The sequence below is a fragment of the Vombatus ursinus genome, unplaced genomic scaffold (assembly GCF_900497805.2).
Source record: "Vombatus ursinus unplaced genomic scaffold, bare-nosed wombat genome assembly UNPS02014847.1, whole genome shotgun sequence".
NCBI classification, from domain to species: Eukaryota; Metazoa; Chordata; class Mammalia; order Diprotodontia; family Vombatidae; genus Vombatus; species Vombatus ursinus.
The window spans coordinates 14,431,940-14,456,818 of NW_020954625.1; the positions used below are offsets into that span (position 1 = coordinate 14,431,940).

The window sequence follows — 24,879 nt, forward strand, 5'->3', positions numbered from 1 at the left end:
GAGGTCCTGACTATCATTCTTTTAAGAAACAAAGAACAAAAACCAAAAAACAAAACTCCACAGTCTCATTCTCTTTCTCTCTCCCTCCCTCCTTCCTTTCCACCCTCAACCTCTCCCTCTTCCCCTCCCTTCTCTGTCCCTCTATTTCCCTCTCCCTCTCCTCTCTTCCCCTTTCTCTTCTCTCATCTCTTCTCTCATCTCTTTCCTTTCTTCTTCTTCTTCTTCTTCTTCTTCTTCTTCTTCTTCTTCTTCTTCTTCTTCTTCTTCTTCTTCTTCTTCTTCCTCCTTCTCCTCTTCCTCTTCCTCTTCTTCCTCTTCTTTTCTCTCTTTAACATTAACTACATTTCTGAATATTTTCTTTTACTACCCCTTCCTCAAAAGCCATTCTTTATACAAAAAGTAAAAAATTATGGACAGAGGGGAACAGTTCAGCAAAATTAACCAACATTGAAAAAGTCTGACATTATATGGTGTATTTCCCACCCATAACCCCTCACCTCTGTAAATAAGTGTATGTGTATGGGGGAGAGAGTTGTTGTCTCCTAACTCTTCTTTGACGTCATATTTGGTTAATAATAATGATGATGATATAATAATAATGATACCATTTACACATAGAACCTTAATATTTGCTAAGTACTTTACAAATGTCATCTTAACAACAACCCAGTGAATCAGGTGCCATGTGTAATAATAATAATATTAACCCTACTTTACAGATGGGAAGAGTAAGGCTAAGAGAAATTAAGTGACTTACCCAGGGTCACACAGCCAACAAGTGTCTGAGGCAGGATTCAAACCCTAGTCTTCCCGATAACTCCAATGCTCCCTCTATTGACCTAGCTACCCCATTATAATTGGTCATTATAATTTTGCACCATTTAATGGGATCGCGAAGAGTCAGACACAACTGAACAACAACTACTATGTGCCAGGCCCTATGCTAAGCATGGGGAATTGAAAAAAAGATACAAACCAGGTAGTCCCTGCCTTCAGGAAACTTACATTCTATTGGGAAACATGGAGAGCTTCATACAGAATGTATACAGAATAGGTACAAGGTGTGATCCTTGCTTTTGAGGAACTAATAGAAATACGGAGAAAGGAGGTCAGGCCAGACTGAAGAAGATCAGGAGTGTGTTTGATCTCAATAGAAGCAGCCCTATTATGAACAACAGCTAGAGGTCACAGGTCATGGGCAACCATGGAGTGCCCCCCAAAATGAAAGGAACCATAGACAACCTTCAGTGTGTTGGAGAGATGCTTCATGAAAGATAATGGAAAGGCCCAGAAGGAAGGCTCGGATGGGCTGCAATGGGCACTGGTGGCTGATGGAGGGAGAACCCACACTGGGGAAGTCTTGGATGAACTCAGGTAGTTGTTTGTTGTTATCATCAATAGTGTGGTATGGTGGATAAAGTCGGCCTCCCAGCCAAGCAGCCCTGAGTTCAAATCCCCACTCTGACATGTCTTGGCCATGGGACCCACAGCCACTTCACCTCTAATACCTTCCCTCCTCAGGCAAGCCTCTAGAACCTTAAGTTGGGGAAAAGGTACCAACTAGCATTGGTAGAGGTAGTTTCCTAACCTGGGAGTTCCTCATACCAATGAAATCACAAACCTAGTCCATCTTCTTATTGTTATCATTGTTTTTTTTAATTAACTACATAAAAATGTGGGATAGATGTGGTGCCTTTTATTTATAGATGTCTCCCCCATTACAAAGTGAATTTCTGGGGGCAGAGACTGTTCCCACTTTTTGTAGTTGTACTATCTCCAGCACTAACCACTTCAATGTTTGCTGACATATTGATTGACTGATTGATGTAGATTCAAACCTCTGATGGCATTGTGGTAGGGAACTCCTCTACCTGGGAAGATCAGCACCTAGGAGCTTCCTGGTGCGCACTTGGAGAGATTGAGAGACTTCCGTTTGGTACCATGGACAGTGTGTACCTAAGGAAGGACCTGAGCCCAAGCGTTCCTGCCTCTCAGACATGGTCTTTCTCCTCAGTATCATGCTGCCTGCCTATCTCACACACACACACACATGCATACACACGCACGCATACATACATACACACATGCACATGCACAAGTACATACTCACACATATGCACACCTATTTCCATGAGAGGCCTCAAAAGGATGCCAGGAATTTCCTGTGGCAGAGTGAATCGAGGGCTGGCCACACAGTCAGGAAGCCCTGTGTTTGCATTCTACCTTTGAGGCTGTGACTTAGATGAGCTGTGCTGTGTGACCCTGGGCAAGGTGGTTTACCTCTCAGTGTCCCCAGGCCAGTGTCTAAGACTGTGAGCTACTAAGAAGGTGCTGATATAATAATAATAATAATAATAATAACCAATTATATAGTGCCTACTATGTGCCAGGTCCTGTGAAAAGTGCTAGGTACATCCACAAAAGGCAAAACCATGGTCTCTTCCCTCAAGGAGCTTGGAAGCCAATGGGGAAGACAGCAAGTGGACGGCTGTGCACAAATAATAAGTATAGAGTAGGTGGAAGAGCCATCTCATTCATCACTTGTCGTGTGAATATTCACAGGGTCCATATTATTTCATAAAATCAAAGTTGGCTGGAAAATGATTTGTTTAAAATAGTCACAGGTGTCGAATCCTTCCTTGGAGCCTGGCCCCTATCCCAAGCTGTCATCACCAGTATTTGCTTGCATACACCGCAACAAATAATGAGAGTATTTTTAAAAGTAACTGCTTTTTATGTGACAAATACAACTGTTGTTTCTAATGGCCCCCGATGAAGTTAATGGATCATACTTAGGCCTAGAAAGGAATTCTATACGAATGTAAGAATCTGGCTTTCTGCATCCTGTCATAAGCATCTGAGCACTATAAGATTGTAAAGCTTTATCTCCTTCCAAGGCACATCCAGGGTCACCCATTGATTTCTCACTGTGCTTCAGTAACAACCCACATTGCCTCCACTCAAGTTATTTCAAGAGATATTTAAAAAAAAAATACGGAGCCAAATAAATTTTAAATAAAAGTAGGCTTTTGTCATATATCAGGGGCCATGGGGAAATATTGTGAAAGGAAAACAGATCAAATCTTTCCTTGCCTGATAATTACTTGCCTAATTCGTTTTCAAGTTTAGTTCTTTGGGTTGAATTGAGAAAGAAAAACTGAGAGTCACAAATACGAGCTCACAAACTAGATGGATATTTCTCTTCTTACTTACAAAGTTGTTGATCATGTACTGAGAGAGACCTGATGAAGAGAGCAGGGGCCACACTTGGTCATCTTTTCATTGGGATAAAGTCCTCCAAAGCCAGAGTAATTTCCTTAAATGTATTTGTTTTATTAGTAAGTAACATCGTCTATCAGCAGAGAGCTGATAGGATCCTCGGCTCACATACCTATGGATAAGATGCAGGACCCAGAGATTTTAAAGGCTTTGAATCCTGTCTCAAACACTTACTAGCTGTGGGACTCTAAGCAACATTTAACTTCTCTCCACCTCAGTTTCCTCATCTGCAAGATGGGAATAATGATAGCACCTACCTTATAGGGTTTTTGTGAGGATCAAGTGAGCTAACATATTTAAAGTGCTTTGCAAACCTTAAAATTCTGTATTAATGCTAGTTCGATGATGATGATGATGATGATGACCCAGATCAGGAAGGGACCTCAGAGGACATCTAGTTGAACTCCCTGATTTTATAATTGAGGAAACCAAAGCCTAGGACTGGTCCAAGGTCACACAGTCTTTTACACATGTGTTTTACATAGGACATGGAAAGATTTGTGAGGTTGGTGTAGAAATTAACAAGGAGCCTGCCATATACCCAGACTTCATACCTGTGAGGACCAGTTGCAAAAAGCAGCTCCTGAGAGTGTTAACAATTGTGGAGTAGGAACTGGCCCAAGGCTCCCAACAAGCCCTCAGATGGCCATGGTTTTCTGTCACTGCCAACTAGCACAAAAATTTAATCAACGACCTTGAGGTGAATGCTGGTCTTTCCCCATTGCTAATCCCCAGAGCCATCTGGTCGTACCCTTTCTCTGGAAAAGCAAGCATTTTTAGGGAGGAAAATCGGTTCTGTTATTATCGTTTTTATATTAAGAACAATTTTAATATATTAAAACAATTTGAGTTCTCTATGGCAAATAGCATTTCAATCTTAGAAATATTGTAACATGGGCCAAGGAATGTTTTCCTTTTAATTTAGAAATCTGTATGTTATTGTGTGAAATTTCAGACCACTTATTTGAGGATGAGTAAATCTGTGAGTTGAGTCTTATGAAACAAATTGTGTTAAGGAGGTAGCGTGACAGCTATAGCACCCACATTAAAATGCTGCTCCTGGTGTTTGTTACATGTGTGACCTTGGAAAAGTCACTTAACTTCCCATGGCTTTCATTTCCTCATTTGTAAAATAGGAGAGGGCAGCTAGGTCGCACTGTAGATAAAGCACCAAGTCTGTAGTGGTCCAGATTCTGACATTCACTAGCTGTGTGACCCCGGGCAAGTCACTTAACCCTGTTTGCCTCAGTTTCCTCATCTGTAAAATGAGCTGGAGAAGAGAATGGTAAACCACTCCAGCATTTCTGCCAAGAAATCCCAAAGGGGGTCATGAAGAGTTGGACATAACTGAAAAACAGCTCAACCTCAAAATGGGAAAATTGGATAACATCCATGAGTCGGATATGTTATCTACTAAAAAACCTGGCTTGGTGGCTAATTCTAAGTCATAATTCATGAAAAAGAATGAGATTCTTCTGCATATGCCAGAGGAAGCAGCACAGAGAGAGTGGCCTGACTCAGTCAGATTAAGGGTAGAGGTACGTGGTAGACTGTCACGACAAAGAGTAGGCCATCAGAGCCGTTTCCCAGTACGTCAAGGATTCTTAACCCAGGGTTTATGACCTTTCTATTTCAAAATATTTCAATAATCACATTTCTATATATTTGGTTTTCTTTGTAGCTCTATATTTTATATTTTGTTTTATGGATTTAAAATTACAATATCAAGAAGAGGTCCTTAGCTTCCTCACATTGCCAGAGCGTCCGTGATAAAAAAAAAAAAAAGGGCTGTCCATCAGTCCCTGAATTATATGAAGTACTGTCGTGTCAATGGGATCAGGCCTTTTTTCTGCTTGGCCTTAGAGCAGAACCAGACACGATGTGGGGGAGCTTCAGAGAGGCGGATTTTGGCCTGATGTCAGGGATATCTTCCTAACAGTGAGAGCTTCCCGTAAGTGGATGGAGCTGCTTCAAGAGGGAGAGAGTTTACCATCCTTGTGGGACAGCAGGGAGTAGAGTAGGACTCTAGGCACTCTGTAGGAAAGTTAGAGAAGGCACTTTTTGGTCAGGGGAGGATTAGACCAGTTGGCTCTTCAGAACCTGTAGAACTCTGACAGCGTATCAAACTCTCTTTGTCTTGTGAGCTACAGCCTAGGAGAGGCCAGCAGAATCTGAAGGACAATTGGGAAGCAGTGTCTTTTACGTGTGCATTTTGGGGGAATAGAATTTGTGCAGGGTCTGCTTAAGATCAGGCCTTACCTTACCATTTTTAGTAAGTCCCTTCTCATTTTAAGCTAGGAGAAAGAAAACAAAAACATACGTGTCTTTTAAAATCTTAGCTCTTTTTTATTTTATAAGTTCTATAACTTATATGTCTAATAGGTTAAGAAAACACACTAGTAACAAGAAAAATAACATGAATCAGACCATCTAGTGATCTTATATAATATATTAGATTTAGATCTGGAAGAGAGAGGAGGGGATAAACATTTTATTGAATGCTTACTAGGTACTAGGGCTTTACTAATATTTTTTCATTTGACAGAGGAAGAGACCTCAGAAGATTTTGAGTCTAATCCTCTTATATTACAAATGAAGAAACTGAGGCTGAAAGAGGTTACGTGATATGCAGAAGCATACGACTCATACTGGATTGAGAAAGCAGCCCCAGGGTTCTAGTCACAGGTCATGGACTTTTGTTCATCTCATATGAGTATCCCAGCTCTGAGCTCAGTGCCTGGTGCATAGTAGGTCTTTATTCAGTATTTGTTGATTCATTCATTGATCTTTTCACTCACGCATTTAGCTACCATCATCTACATTTTCTCCCTCAAACTGAGAAGATGACAATGATGATGATGATGATGATGATGATGATGATGATGATGATGATGATGATGATGATGAGGTGATGAGAGGGGCCAGAAAAGGGAGGAGAAGGGAGAAGATGAGCAAGTCTCCAAACATTTGAGATGTAAGGCATACTTAAGTGACAAACTTACTCTTGGTTCCTTAGAGATACTCAAAATACTAGTTAATGATCATTATGTTTGTTACTTTAAAATTTCCTAGGAAAATTCAGGGATAACTTAAACCAGATAGTATTTAAAGTGACTTACTGTCTTATGGTGGTGACAACAGGAGGAGATCAGCAGTGTAGCCTCAGCTGGTATTGAGTATTAAAGGACACCTACATTATTATTATTATTTTATTCTTAGACCTTTGTGTCCCAGGGAGGTGTTTTCAGACTCGATGGCACCTTTGTCTCTCTCTCTGATGTGGTGCGCAGGAGTTGAAGGAACAACCTTTTACAGTTTTCAGAAGTTGTGAGACATAACAATGAGATGGAAAGAACAAAAGAGGCTAACAGGGAATAGAAATATAGGAGAAGGGAAGGGGTGGCATGAGAATTCCTTGTTGGCCTCCATGAAGGTGTCTCCAGTCCTAGAGGAATTCAGTCCCTGGGTGCTAAAGAAATTGCCAGCCTGGGGAATAGAAATATAGAACGCAATTCTGGGTATATATTTTGGGGTGGCCATTGATTGGCTGGAGAATGGGGCAACCAGGATGGTGAAGGGCCTCTAGTTTATGTCATGAGAGCATCAGTGAAATGATCTGAAGATGGTTCACCTGGAGAAGGGAAGGCTCAGGAGAAGGACAGTATTGGTGATTTCAAGTATCTGAAGGGCCGATTGGTAGAAGACTTGTTATTTTTGGGCCCAGGATACAGAAAGAGGAGCAATGATTAGGAGTTGTAGAGGGAGAATTGTGGCTTAATGTAAGAAAAAACAAAAGTCCTAATGCTATATTCCTGGTTTATCTAGATTTCAGCAAAGCATTTGACAGGGACTCTTCTGCTGTGCTGGATGACAAAATAGAGATTTGTGGACTAGGGGAGAGCGTAGTTATAGGTGTTTGGTCAGAGATGACACCTTGTTTGAGTGAATGAAAAGACTGGGAATCAATCAACAATTAACTGACGGACCAGGCTCAAAGAATAGTCAGGCATTAAGGGGCCGATGTTACAACATCAAGGCAGGTCTCTGGTAGGGTGGCCCAGGGATCATTCCTTGCCCTTGTACTGTTCAAGAATTTTATCTTTGGCTTGGGCAAAGGCCTGGAAGGCATAGTCGGCAAACTGGAGCTGCCATGGAATTAAGAGATAACTAAAATAACCTTTTCATTAAAAAATTATTTTATGATCATCTTCTGTCGTCATATACATTTCCAAATCTATCCCTCTCCTCCCCTACTCTGGAAGCCACTCCTTATAGCAAAGAACTAGAAAGAGAAAACATTCTTTAAAAGCTGTTCAACAAAACTAACCAACACATTGATTGTCTTACAATACATGCGATATTCATCACCCACTCATGGTCCCTCCCCTCTTCCATGAAAGGAGGGAAGTACTTTTTCTTAGTCCTTCTCCAGGGCCAACCCCTGTTGTTATCATTGCACACCATTTCATTCTTCTGTCCCCCTTTCCAGTCTATGTTCCCTATCCCATCCCTTTCCATGTTGCCATGTATGCATTAGTTAAAGAAATTGGGAGTGTTTAGCCTCCCAGGGATGGTGGGCTCCCCCTTACTAAAGGGCTGTAAGCAAAGCTGGATGGATGACCACTTGTAAAGGCCATAGAAGAGAAGATTCTTAGTTCCATATGGTCTGGACAAGATGGCAGCCTCTGGAGTTCCATTCTTGCTCCTTAATTCTGTAGTTCTGTAAGCTTAGCCCGTCTTGTCCAGCCCCACATGAAGAGAGTGCCCCTTTTGAGGCCACAGGAGAAAGAAACCCCTAGAGTATCCCAGAAAGAGAAAATCCTATAAAGTCCTACAATGGCTACTTCCATTGTAAAGGGAGCAGAAGCAGAGGGCTCCCCCAAATAGCAGTAAGTCACTTAGAGTACCAGCCAGTATCCCTAGTGGACTCAGCATTGCCACTCCTAGTGGACAGTGTGGTAGAGTGGAAAGGGAGACACCAGGACTCCAGTCTTGGAATTGCCTCTCACTAGCTGTGTGACTTTGGTCAAATGAGTAAACCTCTCTGGGCTTCTGTTTCATCTCCTATTAAAGGAAAGCATTGGAGCGCTGATCTTTGAAGCCCCTTCCAGCTCTGTAATCTCTGGTCTCAGGCCCTCCAAAGTGAGAGAGCTTGCTGGGTTATTCTCTGAGGCACTTCCCAGCTCTGCACGTGTGTATTTGTTTCTGTTTTCTTTGGTATACAGATAGTTTCATAGTTGTTGGTTATTTCTGGCAATGTCCCTGGGAGGTAGGTGAGAAGCAGGTTGTTAGTATTTCTGCTTTACAGATGGACATGAATGGACTGTATAAACTCAATTTGTGTGCTTTGAAATTTCCTGGCAATAAGTTTAGATGGGAGCCAACAAAATGGGATGATTTCTTTTTCTTAAAGACCGTGGTTAGTGGGGTCTGCAATGCTGGGAAGAATTATAGTTTCAGTTTGGGAAAGACTTGAATAGTTTCATTTAGGGATACCCATCCTGAGTATTATTGAATGAATGGAAGAGGTGGAAGAACTATAATCTCCCTCTGATACAAGCCCGGTCAGAAGGTCTGTGAAACTGCTCAGGGTGAGCAATACTGATCCTCCCAGAATCTCAGAGTTGTAAATTAGGAGCTCAGATGCCATCTGATCCAATGGGTGTGCCGAGAACACACACACTCACACACACACACACACACACACACACACACACATACACTCTTTAGATTTGGAGCCAGAGGACCTTGGACAGGTCATGACCTCTCTTGGTTTTGAGAAGATCTCGTCTAGTTTTAAATTCATGACCCCATGTAGGTCTCCAGCAAATGGTCAACCAAAGCAGGCATCGTCTTCTGTGAGTCAGCTCTAATGAGGTCCTCCAATTACCTGTTGAGCACATTTTTGAATGAGACTCCTTTGGCCTGAGATCCTAGAAACTTACCACTTCCCTTCCTTGTTCTTTGGCAAGTAAGTGCCAGACAGTCTTAGTACAAAGGTGGAGAGGTAAGATATAGAGCAGAGCAGGTAGGTGGCGCCATAGTGCATAGAGTGCTCGCCTGGAGTCAAGAAGATGAGTCTTCCTGAGTTCAAATCTGGCCTCAGACCCTGGACAAGTCCCTTAGCCCTGTTTGCCTCAGTTTCCTCATCTGTAAAATGAGCTGGAGAAGGAAACGGCAAACTACTCTAGCATCTCAGCCAATAAAATCTCAAATGGGGTCATGGAGAACTGGACAGAACTGAAACGACTGAACAACAGTAACACCCAAGATATAGAGCTCTTGTTTGAGCCCAGATATATGCTTTTAAAAACAAAAAAGAAGTTTTACATGGTTCTTTTTGAAAAAAAAATGTAATTGATATATTTTGTTTTTATATCACCTTCACTCTTTATTATGTCCCTCTTCTATTCCCCATCTAGAGAGAGTCATTCCTCACAATAAAGAATTAGAAGAGAAGAAAGACAAAAGCAGCAGTTGAGTAGAATTAACCAGCCTTTCAATCATGTCTGACAGTTACATGCAGCACTTTCCACCCAGAGTCCTCTCCCCCACCCCACCAAAGGAGGAAAGGAGGTGGATTCTCCTATCTCTTCTTCAGGACCAAACTTGGCCATTATGTTTCCATGACATTCATCTTTGGTTTTTATTTTGTTCTTTCAGATTATATTATATGAATTGTAAATACTGTCTTCCTATTTCTGGTTTTCATCACAAGTTTTCCCCTGATTCTCCCTATTCTTTCTCATATCTGCTCTTCATCCTTGATCCTTTTCTCGGTCAGATGCAGAGAATCTTAGAGTAGGAAGAGCCCTTCAATCACGGAATGCATGGAGTTGGAATGTACTCTGATGTCCTCTGTCTCCACCATTTGTTCTACACGTTCTATTAGTGCAAAACCCCCTTTTTGGAGATCACAGAATCAAACGGCTTCAAGCTGGAAGAAGCCTTAGAAATTTTGCAGTCATTCTCAAAATTGTGGTCTAGGAGCTCAGAAGCGAGGGGATCCCCAAGACCCTTTCAGAAGGTTCAAGAGTCAAAACCACTTTTGTAATAATATGAAAATGTTTTCATTTTGCATGTGGCAAGCATTGGTAGCTATAACCCATGTAAACAAAAGCTCTTTGGAGGGTCCTTAATAGTTTTTAAGAGTGTAAAGTGGTCCTGAGACCAAAGAGTTTGAGAAGCACTAATCTAGTCCAAATGTTGATTTTATAGATGGGGAAACAAGGGCAGGTCACTGAGCCACTCATGAGTCTCCCTTTTCTCATATGTAAAATAATGGGGCTGGATTGGAGGACCTCTGATGTTCCTTTCAGCTCCAGGTGTGTGTTCTTACAGTCTCTTGACCAAGTTCATCCATTACTTCTACTTAACTATTAATCAATCTAGAATAAAACAATTCAGTCAATCAGCAAGCATTTATTAAGCACTTACTGTGTACCAGGCATTGGGCTACGTGCTGGGGATACAAGACAAGACCATGGTCCCTACCCTCAAGAAGCTCCCATTCCAATGGTGGGGGGAGGAACATGTGAAGAACAGTGTAACTACAAGATATATTCAGGGTAAAATGGAAGGTAGTCTTCAAGGAAATGAAATGGGGTGAGGGGTGAAGGTAGGGACTGGGGGAACCCTTCACCAGAATGTGGAATTTGAGATGAGTCTTGAAGGAAGCCAGGGAATCTTTGAGGCAGAGATGAAGAAAGAAAGCATCCCAAGCATGGGGGACAGCCAGAGCAAAAGCTTCCAGTTGGGAGATGGAGGGGTGAGTTCAGGAACAGCAAGTTGGGCATTGATGCTAGATGGAGTGGAGATACCTAAGGAGGTTGGAAAGGTCAGAAGGGACCAGGCTGTGAAGGGTTTTAGATTCCAAAGAGAGGGTTTGATATTTGAGCCAGCAGACAATAGAGAGCCCTAGAGTTCATTAAGTACAGAAGTGGTGTCATGGTGGGTCAGAGCTGCCCTTGGGGAAATTACTCCCCAGTCTCCAGTCCCTCCCAGAGCAGGATTCTTAGGGTATCGCTCTTCACCATTTCAGGTCAGGCATGTCAGGGGAGTGACAGTCCCAGGTCTGCAGGTGCAGGAAGAGGCTCCTCCAGGCCAGCCCTCCTGCAGTAGGGAACTCGGGGGAGCCAGTTTGGAGCACCTGCCCCATTCCCCCTGTGTCAGGCCAGAGCAGCAGCTGGCATATTGATGGCCAGCTGGCTCTGTTTTGAGCATCTAGGTCATATTGGGGCAGGATGTAGAGTGCTTTTGGGGATGAGGAGGGCAGGCAGAGTGTTATGGCCAGCTGCTTCTGGACAGGCTCTAGATGTAGCCAATGGCTAGGGTACCCAGGCCACCCAATGGTGTTTCCACCATGTTCCTGGAAGGGGGAATTTTGTGTCACATTTAATCAGGAAGGCTTGGTACTCAGAGCTTCTGGCAGCCCCTTAGAATTTTAAGGTAATTCCTTGACACTTATAAGTACAAGTAGTGTGCTCATCCCTCTTCCTCCAGAGTTCAGAGCCTGCTCAGGGTCTTTTGACATGATCGTTTTTTTTTTAAGATGCCAGAGATAATGAAATTACAATGGAGCCAAATATCATTTTTCATTGAGAGGTAAAAATATTTTGACTTCTACTTTGGCTGAGTCTGCTCTGCTTGGAGGCAGCTGAAGGGGGAGGAGCTTGGAATATTTCTCATTCCATCAAACCACACGTTATCCTCATTATTCTGAACTCTTGTCAAGATCGTTAAGCCTCGCTTTGCAGAGGCAACACTTTGAAATATTTCTGTTATCTGTTCAGTTTGTTCCCTTTCCTCTCCTTATTTTCCCCATAATTCCTTTCTAAATCCCTGTAACAGTTCAACTGTAAGTCATTAGAAACTTCTGAATCCTCCACAAGGTATCGACGCTAGAGAAAGGACATCAGGCGACTAATCAGCATGAATTTATTAAGCTCCTACTATGTGCCAGCCACTGTGGAAGGTTGGGGGATTTAAAGACAAATAAGAAATAGTTGCTGCAATCAAGGGTCTTCTCTTCTAATGGCAAAGACAATGTGTGCATATATGCCAACTGTTTTTACTGTCTTGTGTCATGGACATCTTTGGCAGTCCAGTGAAGCCCCTTCTCAGAATAATGTTTTTAAATACATCAAATAAAATACACAGGATTACAAAGAAAAATGTTTTGAAATATGGTTATAATTTTTTTAAGTTGATAGACTCCAGGTTAAGAATGCCTGATCTATAGCTCTGTATGAGCCATATAACATACTAGCATCTGGGGGAACAGGCAATGGTTTCATGTAGTAGATGGTGTTTGAGATAAGTCATAAAGGAAACCGGGATTTCCAAGAGGCAGAGGTGAAGAGGAGTGCATTCCAAGAATGAGGGAACATTATGCAAAGATGTAGAGGTGGGAGATAGAGTTGGGTACAAGTGAAGAAAGCAAGGTCGATATTATTGGACTGAAGAATGCATGGTGGGGAGTCATGTGTACATGACTCTATCAGAGAGACAACATGTACATGTATACTCATAAATATATACAAAATATATTTAAAATTTTTAAAATACAAGGAAATTAGGAAAGGGAGATGATAGCAGCTGAGGGGATCAGGAAGGAAATGATGCCTCAGGTGAACTTTGAAGAAGATAGATTTTGAAAGGCAATGATGAGGAGGGATGGCATTCCTGGCATGAAGGACAGCCTGGGCAAAGACATAGAGATGGGGAATGAAATGTTATGTGTAGGGATTTTTTTTCTTAGATCACACGTTTTTTAAAATGTCATTCACGATGTCAAATGACAAATGTCATATTTGAATATCATCTTGCAAAGCTGACAAGCTTTCCCTTCAAAAGTGAAAACAATGCCAGCTGCAGGTAGTGCCTGGATTTTGTGGAGTGCTTCAGGGTATTATTGGGATTTCATTTTAAGAAGATTATTTATGAACAAATTATTGGTTCAGGAATGAATATAATTTCATAAGCTCTTTACCAAATGCCCCACTGGAAAGCAAATTCTACTGAATCCCAATGCTTTTTGAACCCTGGTCCAGTAATGTTACAAATGAACCTTGACATCCTTCATCAGGAATTATTTGGAGAAGGGGTAATAAAGGACCATCCGTCTGACTGGGGATGAGGAAGCCATCGTATGATTTAGAGCTAGAAGGGAGCTCAGAGGTCATCTAATCTAAAGCCCTCATTTAAGAGATGAGCAAACCAAGGTCCAGAGAATTTGGGTCACTTACCCAAAGCCGTAGAAGTAGCCCTATGTCCCCTTTGATTCCATATGTAACATTTTACATTACAACAATCATTTCTACAATGAGTTTGAACAGTTGGTTTGGAATCACTTTCGTTAGGGACTGTTACAAATCATGGCAAATCTCTAGCTGGTTGTGGCAGTTGTCCAAGTGGGGTTGTGGATCTAAGGAATGGATGAGATGAACTCTGGAGCGAGGCCTACGTCAGACGGTCATTGATATTTTGTGAAGAGTGGAGGTTGCCTGGGAAGGTATGCCTGACTGCTCAAATGGAAGCTGACCTGACATCTTGGGGTTTGGAGGGGCACTTGCTTCTTGATTTCCTCTCCTCTCCACCTCCAGTTTATCACCCTATGCAAAGATAGGACTTGTATCTGAACTGAAAACCCCTCAAAGATAGGGCAGAGCTCTGGGCCTGGAGTCCAGAGAACCTGAGCTCAAATCTGGCTTCAGATACTTATTAGCTGTGTGACTCTGGGTAAGTCACTTGACCCCTCTAGACCTCAGCTTTCTCAACTGTAAAATGAGGATAATAGCATAATATTAACACCTATCTCACACAGTAATTGTGAGGATCAACATAGATGGATAGATAGATAGACAGGTAGATAGATGATAGATAGATGGGTGGATAGATAATAGATGATGGATATAAATACATATACGTATATACGTATATATGTATATATAGGCACACATACACACAGACATATATATTTATGTATATATACACATATGCCTATATATACATATATATTATGTATACTATACATATTCCTGTATATCATTTCACAAACTTTATAGTGCTATATAAATGCTAGCTATTATTATTATTATAACATTTTCATTCTTATCATTAGCCCTCGAACCTTATTCTCTGATAATAATTCCTGAATGGGATGAACTCTTGAGACTCACATTTGGATATTTATTTTCCAAAGTTAAACTTTATTCAAGCTTAATATTTTTGAAGTTTTTTTTCTTATGTATTGAAAAATGTATCCTACAATAGGATGGCTGGAACTAGCGAGACCCTGGAAATACTATCTGATGTTAAATTCAGGCATATTCACTTTTAGAAACCACTAGCAGCAGTTGAGAGGCTGTGTGGTGCAGTAGATAGAGTCTGCCGTGGAGTTGGGAAGAACTGTGTTCAGTCCTCCTCCGCTGCTTCATATTGGCTTTGTGACCCTAAGCAAGTCACCTAACCTTTTAGTGCCTAGGGTTACTCTCAGCCTATTAGCTACTAGTTTTCCTATTCATTGGTAGAGGGAATTTCCTCCAGGGGAGTGCTCAATGCCAATGAAAGGAGAGATCCCGATTCTTTTTAAAGGGTCACTTGCCTTTGCTCTTCCAGCGAGTGAGGAGCTTACAGATAAGTGATTATTGTGCCTTGGAGGCTGGTTAGACTGAGTCAGGAGTACACGTGGCTTGGCGTGATCTTTTAGTCAAGGATAGAATGAACAATCTACAGGTCACTCTTACCTCATTTGGTAAAGTTGCCATCAAAAGTTTCTGTGTCCTTGAAACTGAGAGCACCAAAAAGCCTTTTTTCCAAGAAATAAACCTTTAGAATTGATTTTGTCTGGTTAAATAACCAATACCTGATTGTCAGTTTCCTTTAAGCACCAGACAATAGCAGGTGTTTGCAAGAGTGATGGTTTCATTGGCCAAGGGTGGATCTGATAGAGGGTGGAGCAAGGGAAGGCCAAGATTCCTTAGGCATCCATCTCCCAAGGGACTGAAAAACCTGAAAGTGGGTACCATGGCATGAGGGATTTACACTGAGTTCACATAATTCTGCAGGGGGTGAGTGGGTCCTCCCTGATGGGGAATCTCAGTCCCCTGTGCCCCTCCCCACAACCAGCCTAGATCATTGTGGATTTAAGGTTGTTATCATTTCTTCTGATGTCCCCTCAGCCACCAGCTCTCCCTGTCTTTACCTGTAAGTCAGCTCCATGATATCTAACTGGACCATCACTAAGAAACTGTTATGAAGGAATGGTTATTTGGGTACATAAATTCAAGTTACATCCATTCACTATTGTATCATTCAAAAAATATATACATTTATATACATACATAGATACATACATATATACACATATAGTGCATAGAATGGGGGTTCTTAACCTAGGTTCTATGCATAAATTTCTGGAGCTCTGTGAATTTGGATAGGAAAAAAATTACATCTTTATTCAATGTAACTGGTTTACTTTGTAATCTTACGCATTTTATTTTATCCATTTAAAGCCATTCTTCTGAGAAGAGACCATCGTTTTTGGCAGGCTATTAAAGGGGCCCACAACGTCCCCCCCCCAAAAAAAGTTTAAGAAACCCCAATTGTGTCGAGGATTCATTCATTTTTTCATTTCAATTTAGAGCCAAAGGGGACCCTAGATGTCATCTTGTCCAACCCTCTTGTTTTACAGATGAGGAAACTGAGACCCATAATGGTTTAGATATTCACTCATTGGTAGTAACTGGCAGAGCTGGAATCTGAGCACAGACCTTCTGATTCTAGATTAGATCCTTAGCACCATGCTTCATTCTTCTATTCATTCAGTAATTTCAACATTCAACAATGTTGAGAAGTGTATACTAAGTGTGGAGCATGGGGCAAGGTGCTGGGGAAGATGGCAGGGCTTGGAGCTAAGACAACATTCCTACACTCCTGGGCTTAGAGTCAGGTGGAGGAAGGAGATAGCAATGCAGATGGCTGGCAGTAAGGGCTTTCAAGGGTGTTATGCAAGGGTAGAGGCCAGGAAGATAAGGCATCTCAACTTCTGTATTTTGCCAGGAAGCCCAGAAGTAAATAGGTCAGAGCGCTGTTGAATAATACATGTCACTTGTTTTCAAAGTTTCAGATTAACCTTTGCTGATCTAAACCAAATTAAACACACAATGAGACTTCTGCCATTTTTAATCATCCGGGCTCTTCTACTCCATTCTCCCCACCCCACCCTCTCTTCCTCTCCCTCTCCCTCTCTCTCCCTCTCTGTCTCTCTTTCCTCTTCTTTTCCCTCTTTCCCTCTCCCTCTGCCTTTCCCTTTCTTTCTCTCCACCCCCATGAAGGGATTTCTTTGGCCAAAAAGGCCATCATAGTGATATTTCTAGAGATCCTTGGTGTCTCTAATATAGGGGGAAGAGAAGCCTTCCAGGAGTCAGTGGGCACTGAGCCAACTTTTTCACTGGACTCTTCAATTATTTTATAGCAGGAAAAAATGTATTTCTGTGACTGTTCCTGGAAAGTATGGAATACTTTGTATGTGGAAAACACATGCAAATAAAGTCTGTGGATTTTTCCCCACCTGCCTATTAAAATGACTTAAACAGTTCCTCCTAGCAAAGAAGCATTTGATTTGTTTGATAAGCGTATGTTGGGTTGAAGTCGCTCTCTTTGGACCCAGGTCACTGAATTTGGAAACTGTTACTCGCTCTTTTACAACGTGGAGATTTCAGATTTCACACAAACTGACTTCAAGAATCCGTGACTTCCTGATACAATAGAAGGAAAACTGGCTTTAGAATCAGAAGATCTGGGTTCAAATCCTGCCTCTGACACTACCTGCAGGACCTTGAGTAAGCCCCTTATTTATTCCTAGGCTTCTATTTCCTGATCTGTAAAATGAGGCATTTAGATTGAATGGACTCTGAATCCCCTTCCAGTTCAAGACCCCGACCTTTTGACAAACTACAATCTTATCGGAGGGTTATCCCTCCACTGAGGAATCTTTATGATGTTAAGAGTTGCTATTAAAAAAAAGATAGAGTTTCTATGGCTGAAAAAGTCATCAAAATGGTAGACCTTCATCAACCTATGTTAATAGCTATGGTTGGTCCCAGTCATGACAACACTAAGGGACCCATAGCCAAGCCTTTCTAGCTTGGTATAGGTCAGAGCTCTGTGACTAGAGCTGACATTCTACTGTGGAATTAGACTCAGAAGACCCAAGTCCAAATCACTCTTCAGTGCTTTCCTAGCTGTGTGACCTTGGGCAAGTCACTGACTTCTCTGGGTCTCAGTTGACTTGTCTATAAAATAAGAGGTTGGACTCTTCTACATAAAGTTAAAACTTGGCCTCCACGGCCTCTCAAGCCCGTCCAGCTTATGATCTTGACCTAGAGTTGCATCCATGGCCTCATGGGCTATCATATTACAAACCAGGAAACTGCCTGAAGATGACGGTGAAGCCTAGGATAAGCCTGCATTTTAATTATCTATCTGGATCCAGAATCCCCTGCAGACTGCCTTTGCTTTAGGCTCCATAGCTGAAAGCCGAAGGTGGTTTCCAGTTTTGTCACATGCTCCCAAAGGCCTCAGGAGGGTCTTCTGTCATGAAGTCTGAAGCACGGTGGCCGGGTTGTGGCTGTTTGTGGGAATCTGTACCTTCCAGGTATCAGAGGCCTGTCAACGGTGCTCCTTAGGAGTCCAAACAAAGCCTCATGTGAGCTCTCTGAATTCGGGGTGCTATGCTGCAGGCCGAGCCAACCCCTGAGCAGTCAACCCTGCAGAGTCTCGGGTACTCACAATCATAAACTCTGGGCCGTTGGGGCAGACTACGTATCCTGACCGTGTGATCTGTTCATTTCATCCTGCCAGGCTTTGTGAAGGATTTTCTTTTTGCCACACAGGACTCAAATCCTTAGTATTCTATCTCTTGATAATGTGAGGGATTTTTACGTAAAGCCACAGGAGTGTCTTGCTTGTGTCTGGGGGGTGGGGAAGGATTCCTGCATGTCTCCTGCCATGCTTACACTGCAGTTTTTCCTTGGGACTTCTGCAGGCCTTGAATACTGCTGCTACTTCCCCCTCCCATGATGAATATTCAGCAGCTGCAGTCATTGAGGGACTCAGGTGTCAGGAAGAGTAAGGTGATTGAGGCCAGCCCTAACATGAAAGCCCCAATCTCCATATTTAACCACTCAGACCAGGGGATTCCAATCCTGATTTCCCATTCTGGCTACAGCGAGAGAGCGGTGCTGGGGACTGTCCGATGAATCAGGCATCTGTTCGGCACGCCAGCACGCTCACATCTTTCTGTATGATGTGTTGTAATAAGCATGTTGGTTTTCCAAAGACAAGGCTTTCTGTAATCCTCTCCCACCAAATGCACTGGGATTGATAATTCAGCATAAAGGACGCACTGTTGGGACCAGCAAAGCATGCATTGTTTCCTACATAATGCACCCAGGGTCTCCGTAGCAGAGTGACATTTTATTAAAAAAAAAATTTATATAATTTTTCTGGTTACCATCAGCAGTTAACCTAAAGTCGGAACTGCTCCATTCTCTTAGAGGTTAAATGATTCTCCAAGCAGCCCTGGCAGGGATGGATAAATTGCAGCCCTGTCCTTTTTTCGAGGGTTTCTAAAATAGATTTTCAGAATTGGTGCTGGCTGGTGTCTGCTGCCTGTGTGGTGACTTTGGATTTTTTCTCCTATGGGGGAGCATCCTTTGCTGTGTTCCCCCTTCCGTGAAAAGACTTAGGCACTTCCAGCTGGTGGCAGGGGATACAGCCACAATACAGCAGCCTTCTCTGTCCCAGCTGTCTTTTTCATTACGTTAAATGCATTACTATGGCTGCACCCTTTTGCAAAGGCTCAGGTAAAGGAAGGTGTAGGAGGAAGCTCGAGACCAGGCATTTTTCTTCCTAAGCCTAAGCTTTGGACAACATCTCTGTGTTTTTAATGTCTTCCTGCTTCTGGCCAAAAGGACTCTTGTCAGTGATTGGAATGTTTCTGTGAAGCTGATTAAAGGTGCCCGAAGAAATCACCTATTTTTTTTTCTACAAGGAAGCTCTGCTTTAAATTATTTTTTAAATGCATTATGGCTCATGCAGCGTCTCAATTAAAGAAAAACAGGGATTTAGAAATCAATGCTGAAGAGGAGACTGAGAGAAAAAGGAAACATCGAAAACGGTCCCGAGATCGGAAGAAAAAGGTATCTTTGCATGGACCAGGGCAAAGAATCTTGCCTGGATTCCTTTGTTTTGTGTCCGGCAGAAGCATGTTGGGCTTTCTTTAGACAGAGGGCAAATTCTGGGGAAAGCCACTGGGACCAGCTGATTAGAGGAGATGGTGGCCCCCAGCCATGGGATTTGTAAAGAAATAGGATGCTTTATCTGATGGGCGGATGGTTGTGGGCATGATGCAGAAACTGTGTTCATTTCACATAGGAATTGTCAGGTTTCCATGACACACACACACAAAAAAATGTGTTACAAGGGAATTAAAAGTAGTTTCTCAATAATAATTTCAAGGTTAAATGTACAATATCAACTTGGGGTCTGAAGGAAAGAATATAAAGTTAGTCTTGGTACTTCTTATGGGTCTTTCTCATGGAATATCCATCTTTATGCAGGAACTGTGTCACATGGGAGTTTTTTCCCCCTAAACAAATCTGTGACCTTACAGGCATAGCAGAAAAGTCATTTCCTGCTTTATGGTTGTTTTAGTTTTATTTTGTTCTTTCTTTGCCCTGATTTCTTAAAGGTGTATCTGGTTGAAAGTCCCTGCAGCAACAGTATGAGAGAATTAACTTTCTTTTTGTCAAATCCATCCCAGGATCACAAATGCTGATCTTTCTCTCCTGGGTGATTATCCTGAATGCAGAAATTTCTATAGCACATTGAGACCTGCAGCCTTCAACACACTGGCTGTTTGGAGGCTTGGGGCACCAACTGATGGTATCTCTATAGTTTTGTTTAGTTGTGTTTTGTTTTTTCCATATTTGGAGGAAGAACAGGGTGGGGGCATATTCTAGGTCAGTGGTGTTACATTACAGTTGAAAAGTCCTTGCTGAGAGTCTGGTGGCTGTGCCCTTAACTCGGACACCTGAGTACCAATTTGGGAGATGAGGCCCTAGAGTACTTTCTCCATCTTCCATGACAATTAATAGAATTTGACCAAAAGTACATGATCTGAATACAGACATCAGGTCATAAAGCATTTTTATGTGTCTTTGTGAGAATCCCCAAGGGATGGATTATCTTAATTTGCTTTGAGCAGTGATGTGAGATGCTTTCTAAATGACATGTAGATTCCTTTCAACATATGTGCAGCTTTTTTTGCTGGGTTGCTGTCAACATTTTGCTGCCTTTTGTCATTTGGTTTTTCCATGGTGCTGGGAGCACATTTCATACAGGCATGGGGTGCTGAGTCCTTTTGTTAACATGGCATGCTTTAGGAGGAGGTATTGGAGGGGTTATAGTTGGTCTGCTGCAGGATGTTAAATATAGATTATTTCTCCTTTAAATGTATGTGCAAAAAAAAGTTTTTGAGTATATTCTTGGCAAAAGTTCAAGCTCAGATTAAAATATTCCTTGGTGATCAGGTTTCAGGGCCTTCTACAGCAGAGCTCATGAAATTACCATATTCTCTTCTGTCTAGTTCTAATTTTGTCGTGTTATGTTGGGATGTGGCTATGTCGCTATCTACCTGCCCTCCCCCCTCCCTGTAAGCAATCAGATCACCCAGAGTGCTCTGATTTATCAGAGGGTTGCTTAGAGCTGCAGTGTAATCATTGATACCCACAGGTTAAATGAGACTTGTTGGCCAAGCCAGGCTTACAATGCAGCTATCCTTCACAATCCATTGTGTCCCTTCTGCTGGGGTGTGCTTGTGTGCTTGTGTTCCTGGGAATTGTTGGGAGTCGACACAAGAGAACTTCCTGGATTGGGATCCTAAGGATCAAAATGCTTTGTTACTGATACAACAGAAAACTGGCCAGTGGAAATCTCTTAGTGGCCAGAAGAGGACAGAGAAAAATTACCATTGATCTATCTGAATTTTGCTACTGGATTTTTTTTTTCCCCTGATACTTTTTTTTTCTGGAATTTGTAATAGACCAGAAAAGTAGCACATGGCCCGTGCCTGCAGTACTTGTGATTACTCACAATAAGAATGTTCCTACATTTACCATCTCATCCAAAATACAACAGAATTTATGTGTGTGTTTTTCAAAGGGTTTTTGGTGGGACATGTGATTAAAAGAAAATCATTCTAACACTGCAGACTAATAATTCTCTGTAGTTCTATAGAATGGACAATACCTTATTCCTTTTCAAGGGCAAAGACTTCAGATTTCCTTTTCACAGTGAAGTGGTATTTCCCCCTAGCATTTAAAATACTAACAGTATAAATGTATATGGCATTTTAAAGTTCACAGAATTTTGCACTCATTATCTCCTTTGCTAAGACCTTTCCAGAGCTCTGGGCGACTCTGTTTAGTATTTGGAGGATTAGAATAATGCCTTCACTTGCCCCTTTGCGGCAAGTAAGGGCTGCTGGTTTCTATTGTGTGCGCTAGGACACTCACGAGGGCTATTGTCTACAAGCAGGGACCATCACAGGGAAACTGTCCTGAGTGTTGGTGCAGAGGCATAGAACATCAGAACCAAGGGAGACCTCGCTGATCCTGTTTGATATAGTGAGGGTTGGGATCCATGCAGCAATAAAGAGGCAGATCAGGCCTTGCCAAGCTCAGGCTGCTCCTACAGGGCTCAGGCATCTCCAAGGCTATGACACCTAGCCAGAGGACATTAGTAATTAATCATAATAAACATGCTGGCTTTGTGTTCGTTTGACACTCAGCTGAAACGGCTTCTGTGAAAGACCCAGTGAACAGCGCATGTGGTCTCTTCCAAACATGGACCATGATGAGGCGAAGAGATTGCCAGAAAACTTTTAGGAGTTAGAATCAGCTGAATTGTAATAGCTGCATCTCTTGTTCTTGGCACATCTCACTCAAAGAATGCCCAACAAAAATACAAATTTATCATCCAACAGAAATGAGTGAATATTAATGGAATTTTTTTTAGATTTCATGCTTTGATTATTAGTTCTAGACTGAAAACAGAAAGTTCACAAGCATTTATTAAGTACCTATAATATGATGAGCATTAAGCTAACTGTTGTTCACAACAGGATTTGTTTATATAGTCTTCATAATAGTGGCTAATATTTATATGACACTTCAAAGTTTGCAAAGCATTTTTTAAACTATTATCTTATCTGATCCTTACAATAACCCTAGGAGGTAGGTGCTATTATTATCCCATTTTTACTGATAAGGAAACTGAGACAGACAGTGGTCAAGTTACTTGTCCAGGGTCACACAGTTAGTAAGTGTCTGAGGGTAGATTTGAATTTGAGTCTTCCTGACTCAAGGTCTAGCACTCAGTCATTTTTCAGTTGTGTCTGACTCTTTGTGACCCCATTTGGGATTTTCTTGGCAGAGATACTGCAGTGGTTTACCATTATCCTTCTCCAACTCATTTGATAGATGAGGAAACTGAGGCAAACAAGGTGAAGTGACTTGTCCAGGGTCACACAGTAAGTGTGGCAATTTTGAACTCAAGTCTTCCTGACTCCAGGTCCAGTACTCTATCCACTGTGGTTATTCCTTTATTGTGCTCTATCCCCTAACCAAGTTTCCTAGAAGTAGTGTGTAGGTTTCTTTTCCTTTATGTTACTTTCTTCATTGTGGCCATCTGTGGTTGAGGGTGTCAGGAAGAATTGGCTTTTACAAAAGCTTAGTTAGCATGTGAAAGCGGTGAGAACACCCCTGTGTTCTAAGAAAAGGAGAGAGTGCTCTCCGAACGGGCATGCCCCTGGCAGTGCTGTCCTCTCTTGAGCACAAGGAATTGGTTTTGGGCATCTTTGAATTCACCACACCTAGCATAGCCTGGGTCCTCCTGCATAGGGCCAGCTTGAAGACATTAGCAGCCAGGCCTTCAGACTCCACAAGGAGGGAATTCTGTTAACCTCTGGTGACAGGGCATCTGCCTTGTTAAAGGCAGTGGCTATTGGGACAGTTTCCCCTCACAATTTGCACTTTTTCCTTTTTTAGCTAAAAAATATTTTTTGAAAGAAAGGGAGAAATTATGCACCTCGTTGAGGTCGGTACATTAAATTTATATCCATTAAAGGAATGGATATAAATACCAGGGCAATCTTTTTCACAGAATGAATGTGGTTTGAGGCCTTGATGTACTTGGATAATAAATGAACTAAAATGAACCCAGTGTGTCACTGTGAGGGCTGTGAAGGCTACCCAAGGAGTCCCTTCTCTTCAGGAACCCTCTGAAAGAAACAGAGTCCTTTAGACTAGAGATTTAGACATCTAGTTTCTTAGAGATTCCATGTTCTCAGAAACATGTTTTGTGTACTTTTGCACAAGATAATCATAATCTCTAGTGAGAATAGAATGTAAGCTTCCTTGGGGTAGGCACCATTTCTTTTTTTGATTTTGTATCCTCAGCATGCAGCACGGCGTATTTTAGGTAAGACAAGCCAATGGCATTTACTAAGCACTGACTGTGTGCCATGCACTCTGCTATGTAAAGAAAGATAATCCTTGCTTTCATGGAGTTTATATTCTAATGGGGGAAGATGACCCACAAAAGAGAACTGAAAAGCATTACAGGGATGGGAATGAATGGGGAAAAGGAATTTGGCTGAGGAGTCCTGAGAGTCAAAATAGTAGAAACAGAGCCTTTTGAGGTAGGGGAACAAAGGATGGTAAGCAAGGGCCCCTCCCCCAAATGGAGGGCCCCGAAGGAACTCACCAATGGGAGAGTCACTTAACCTGTATGCCTCAGTTTTCCCATCTGTAAAATGAGGGCCCCTCTAAGGACCTTTCCTACTCTAAACCTATAATCCTATGGTCTGTGCTTTCTGTCACTTCTCCTATCTAAATCTTTTTTTCCCCTCATAGATTTGTTCTTATCGATTATATGTTTGCCCAAACACAGGACTATGAAACACACCTACAAAGAGCCTATTATAGTCCAGGATTTGTCATGCCCTCATTTTATTGACAAGTTAACAGAGCAGAAGAAAGATCACGTGATTTGTCTCATATCACACAGCTAGTCAGTGGCATTTGGTGCAGTGGCATATAGTAAGCACTTAATAAATGTTAGTTCCTTTCCTTCTTCCCTCTCTTTTCCCTCCCTCCCTCCTTTTTTTCTTCTTTCTTTCCTTCCTTCCTTCTCTTTCCTTCCTTCCTTCCTTCCTTCCTTCCTTCTTTCCCTTCCAACTAGAATCTACATCTTCTGATCCCTATTCCTTCCCCACACCCTCAACAAGTCTACCTCTTTACATTTGTTTTTGACTGAACTTGTGATTTCATTGATGTCATGAATTCCCACTGTGAAAATCCCCTCCACCATTGCAAATCTTCAACTTATCTATAACTTGAAGTCTTAGAGAGATGCTTGAGGACACTGAGAGGTTAAATGATTTTCCTAGGGTCACACAACTAGTATATGATAGGGGCAGAACTTGAACCCAGGTCTTTGTAACTCCATGGCTATCTCTTTCCATCTCTATAT

At 42.0% G+C, this 24,879-nt stretch overlaps 1 protein-coding gene across 8 annotated transcripts in view; it reads left to right on the top strand.

Moving 5' to 3' along the window:
- Positions 1–24,879, top strand: part of ANK3 (ankyrin 3) — a 568,906-nt gene that overhangs the window by 170,311 nt on the left and 373,716 nt on the right. Inside the window, exon 1 of one of the 8 annotated variants that reach the window (XM_027840578.1) lies at positions 19,371–19,484. The exons of the other annotated variants lie outside the window; for them this stretch is intronic. Within the exon in view, the coding sequence (XP_027696379.1) occupies positions 19,371–19,484 (114 nt within the window). Of the gene's footprint in view, positions 1–19,370; positions 19,485–24,879 lie in introns of those variants that run through there. 8 annotated transcript variants of the gene reach the window in all.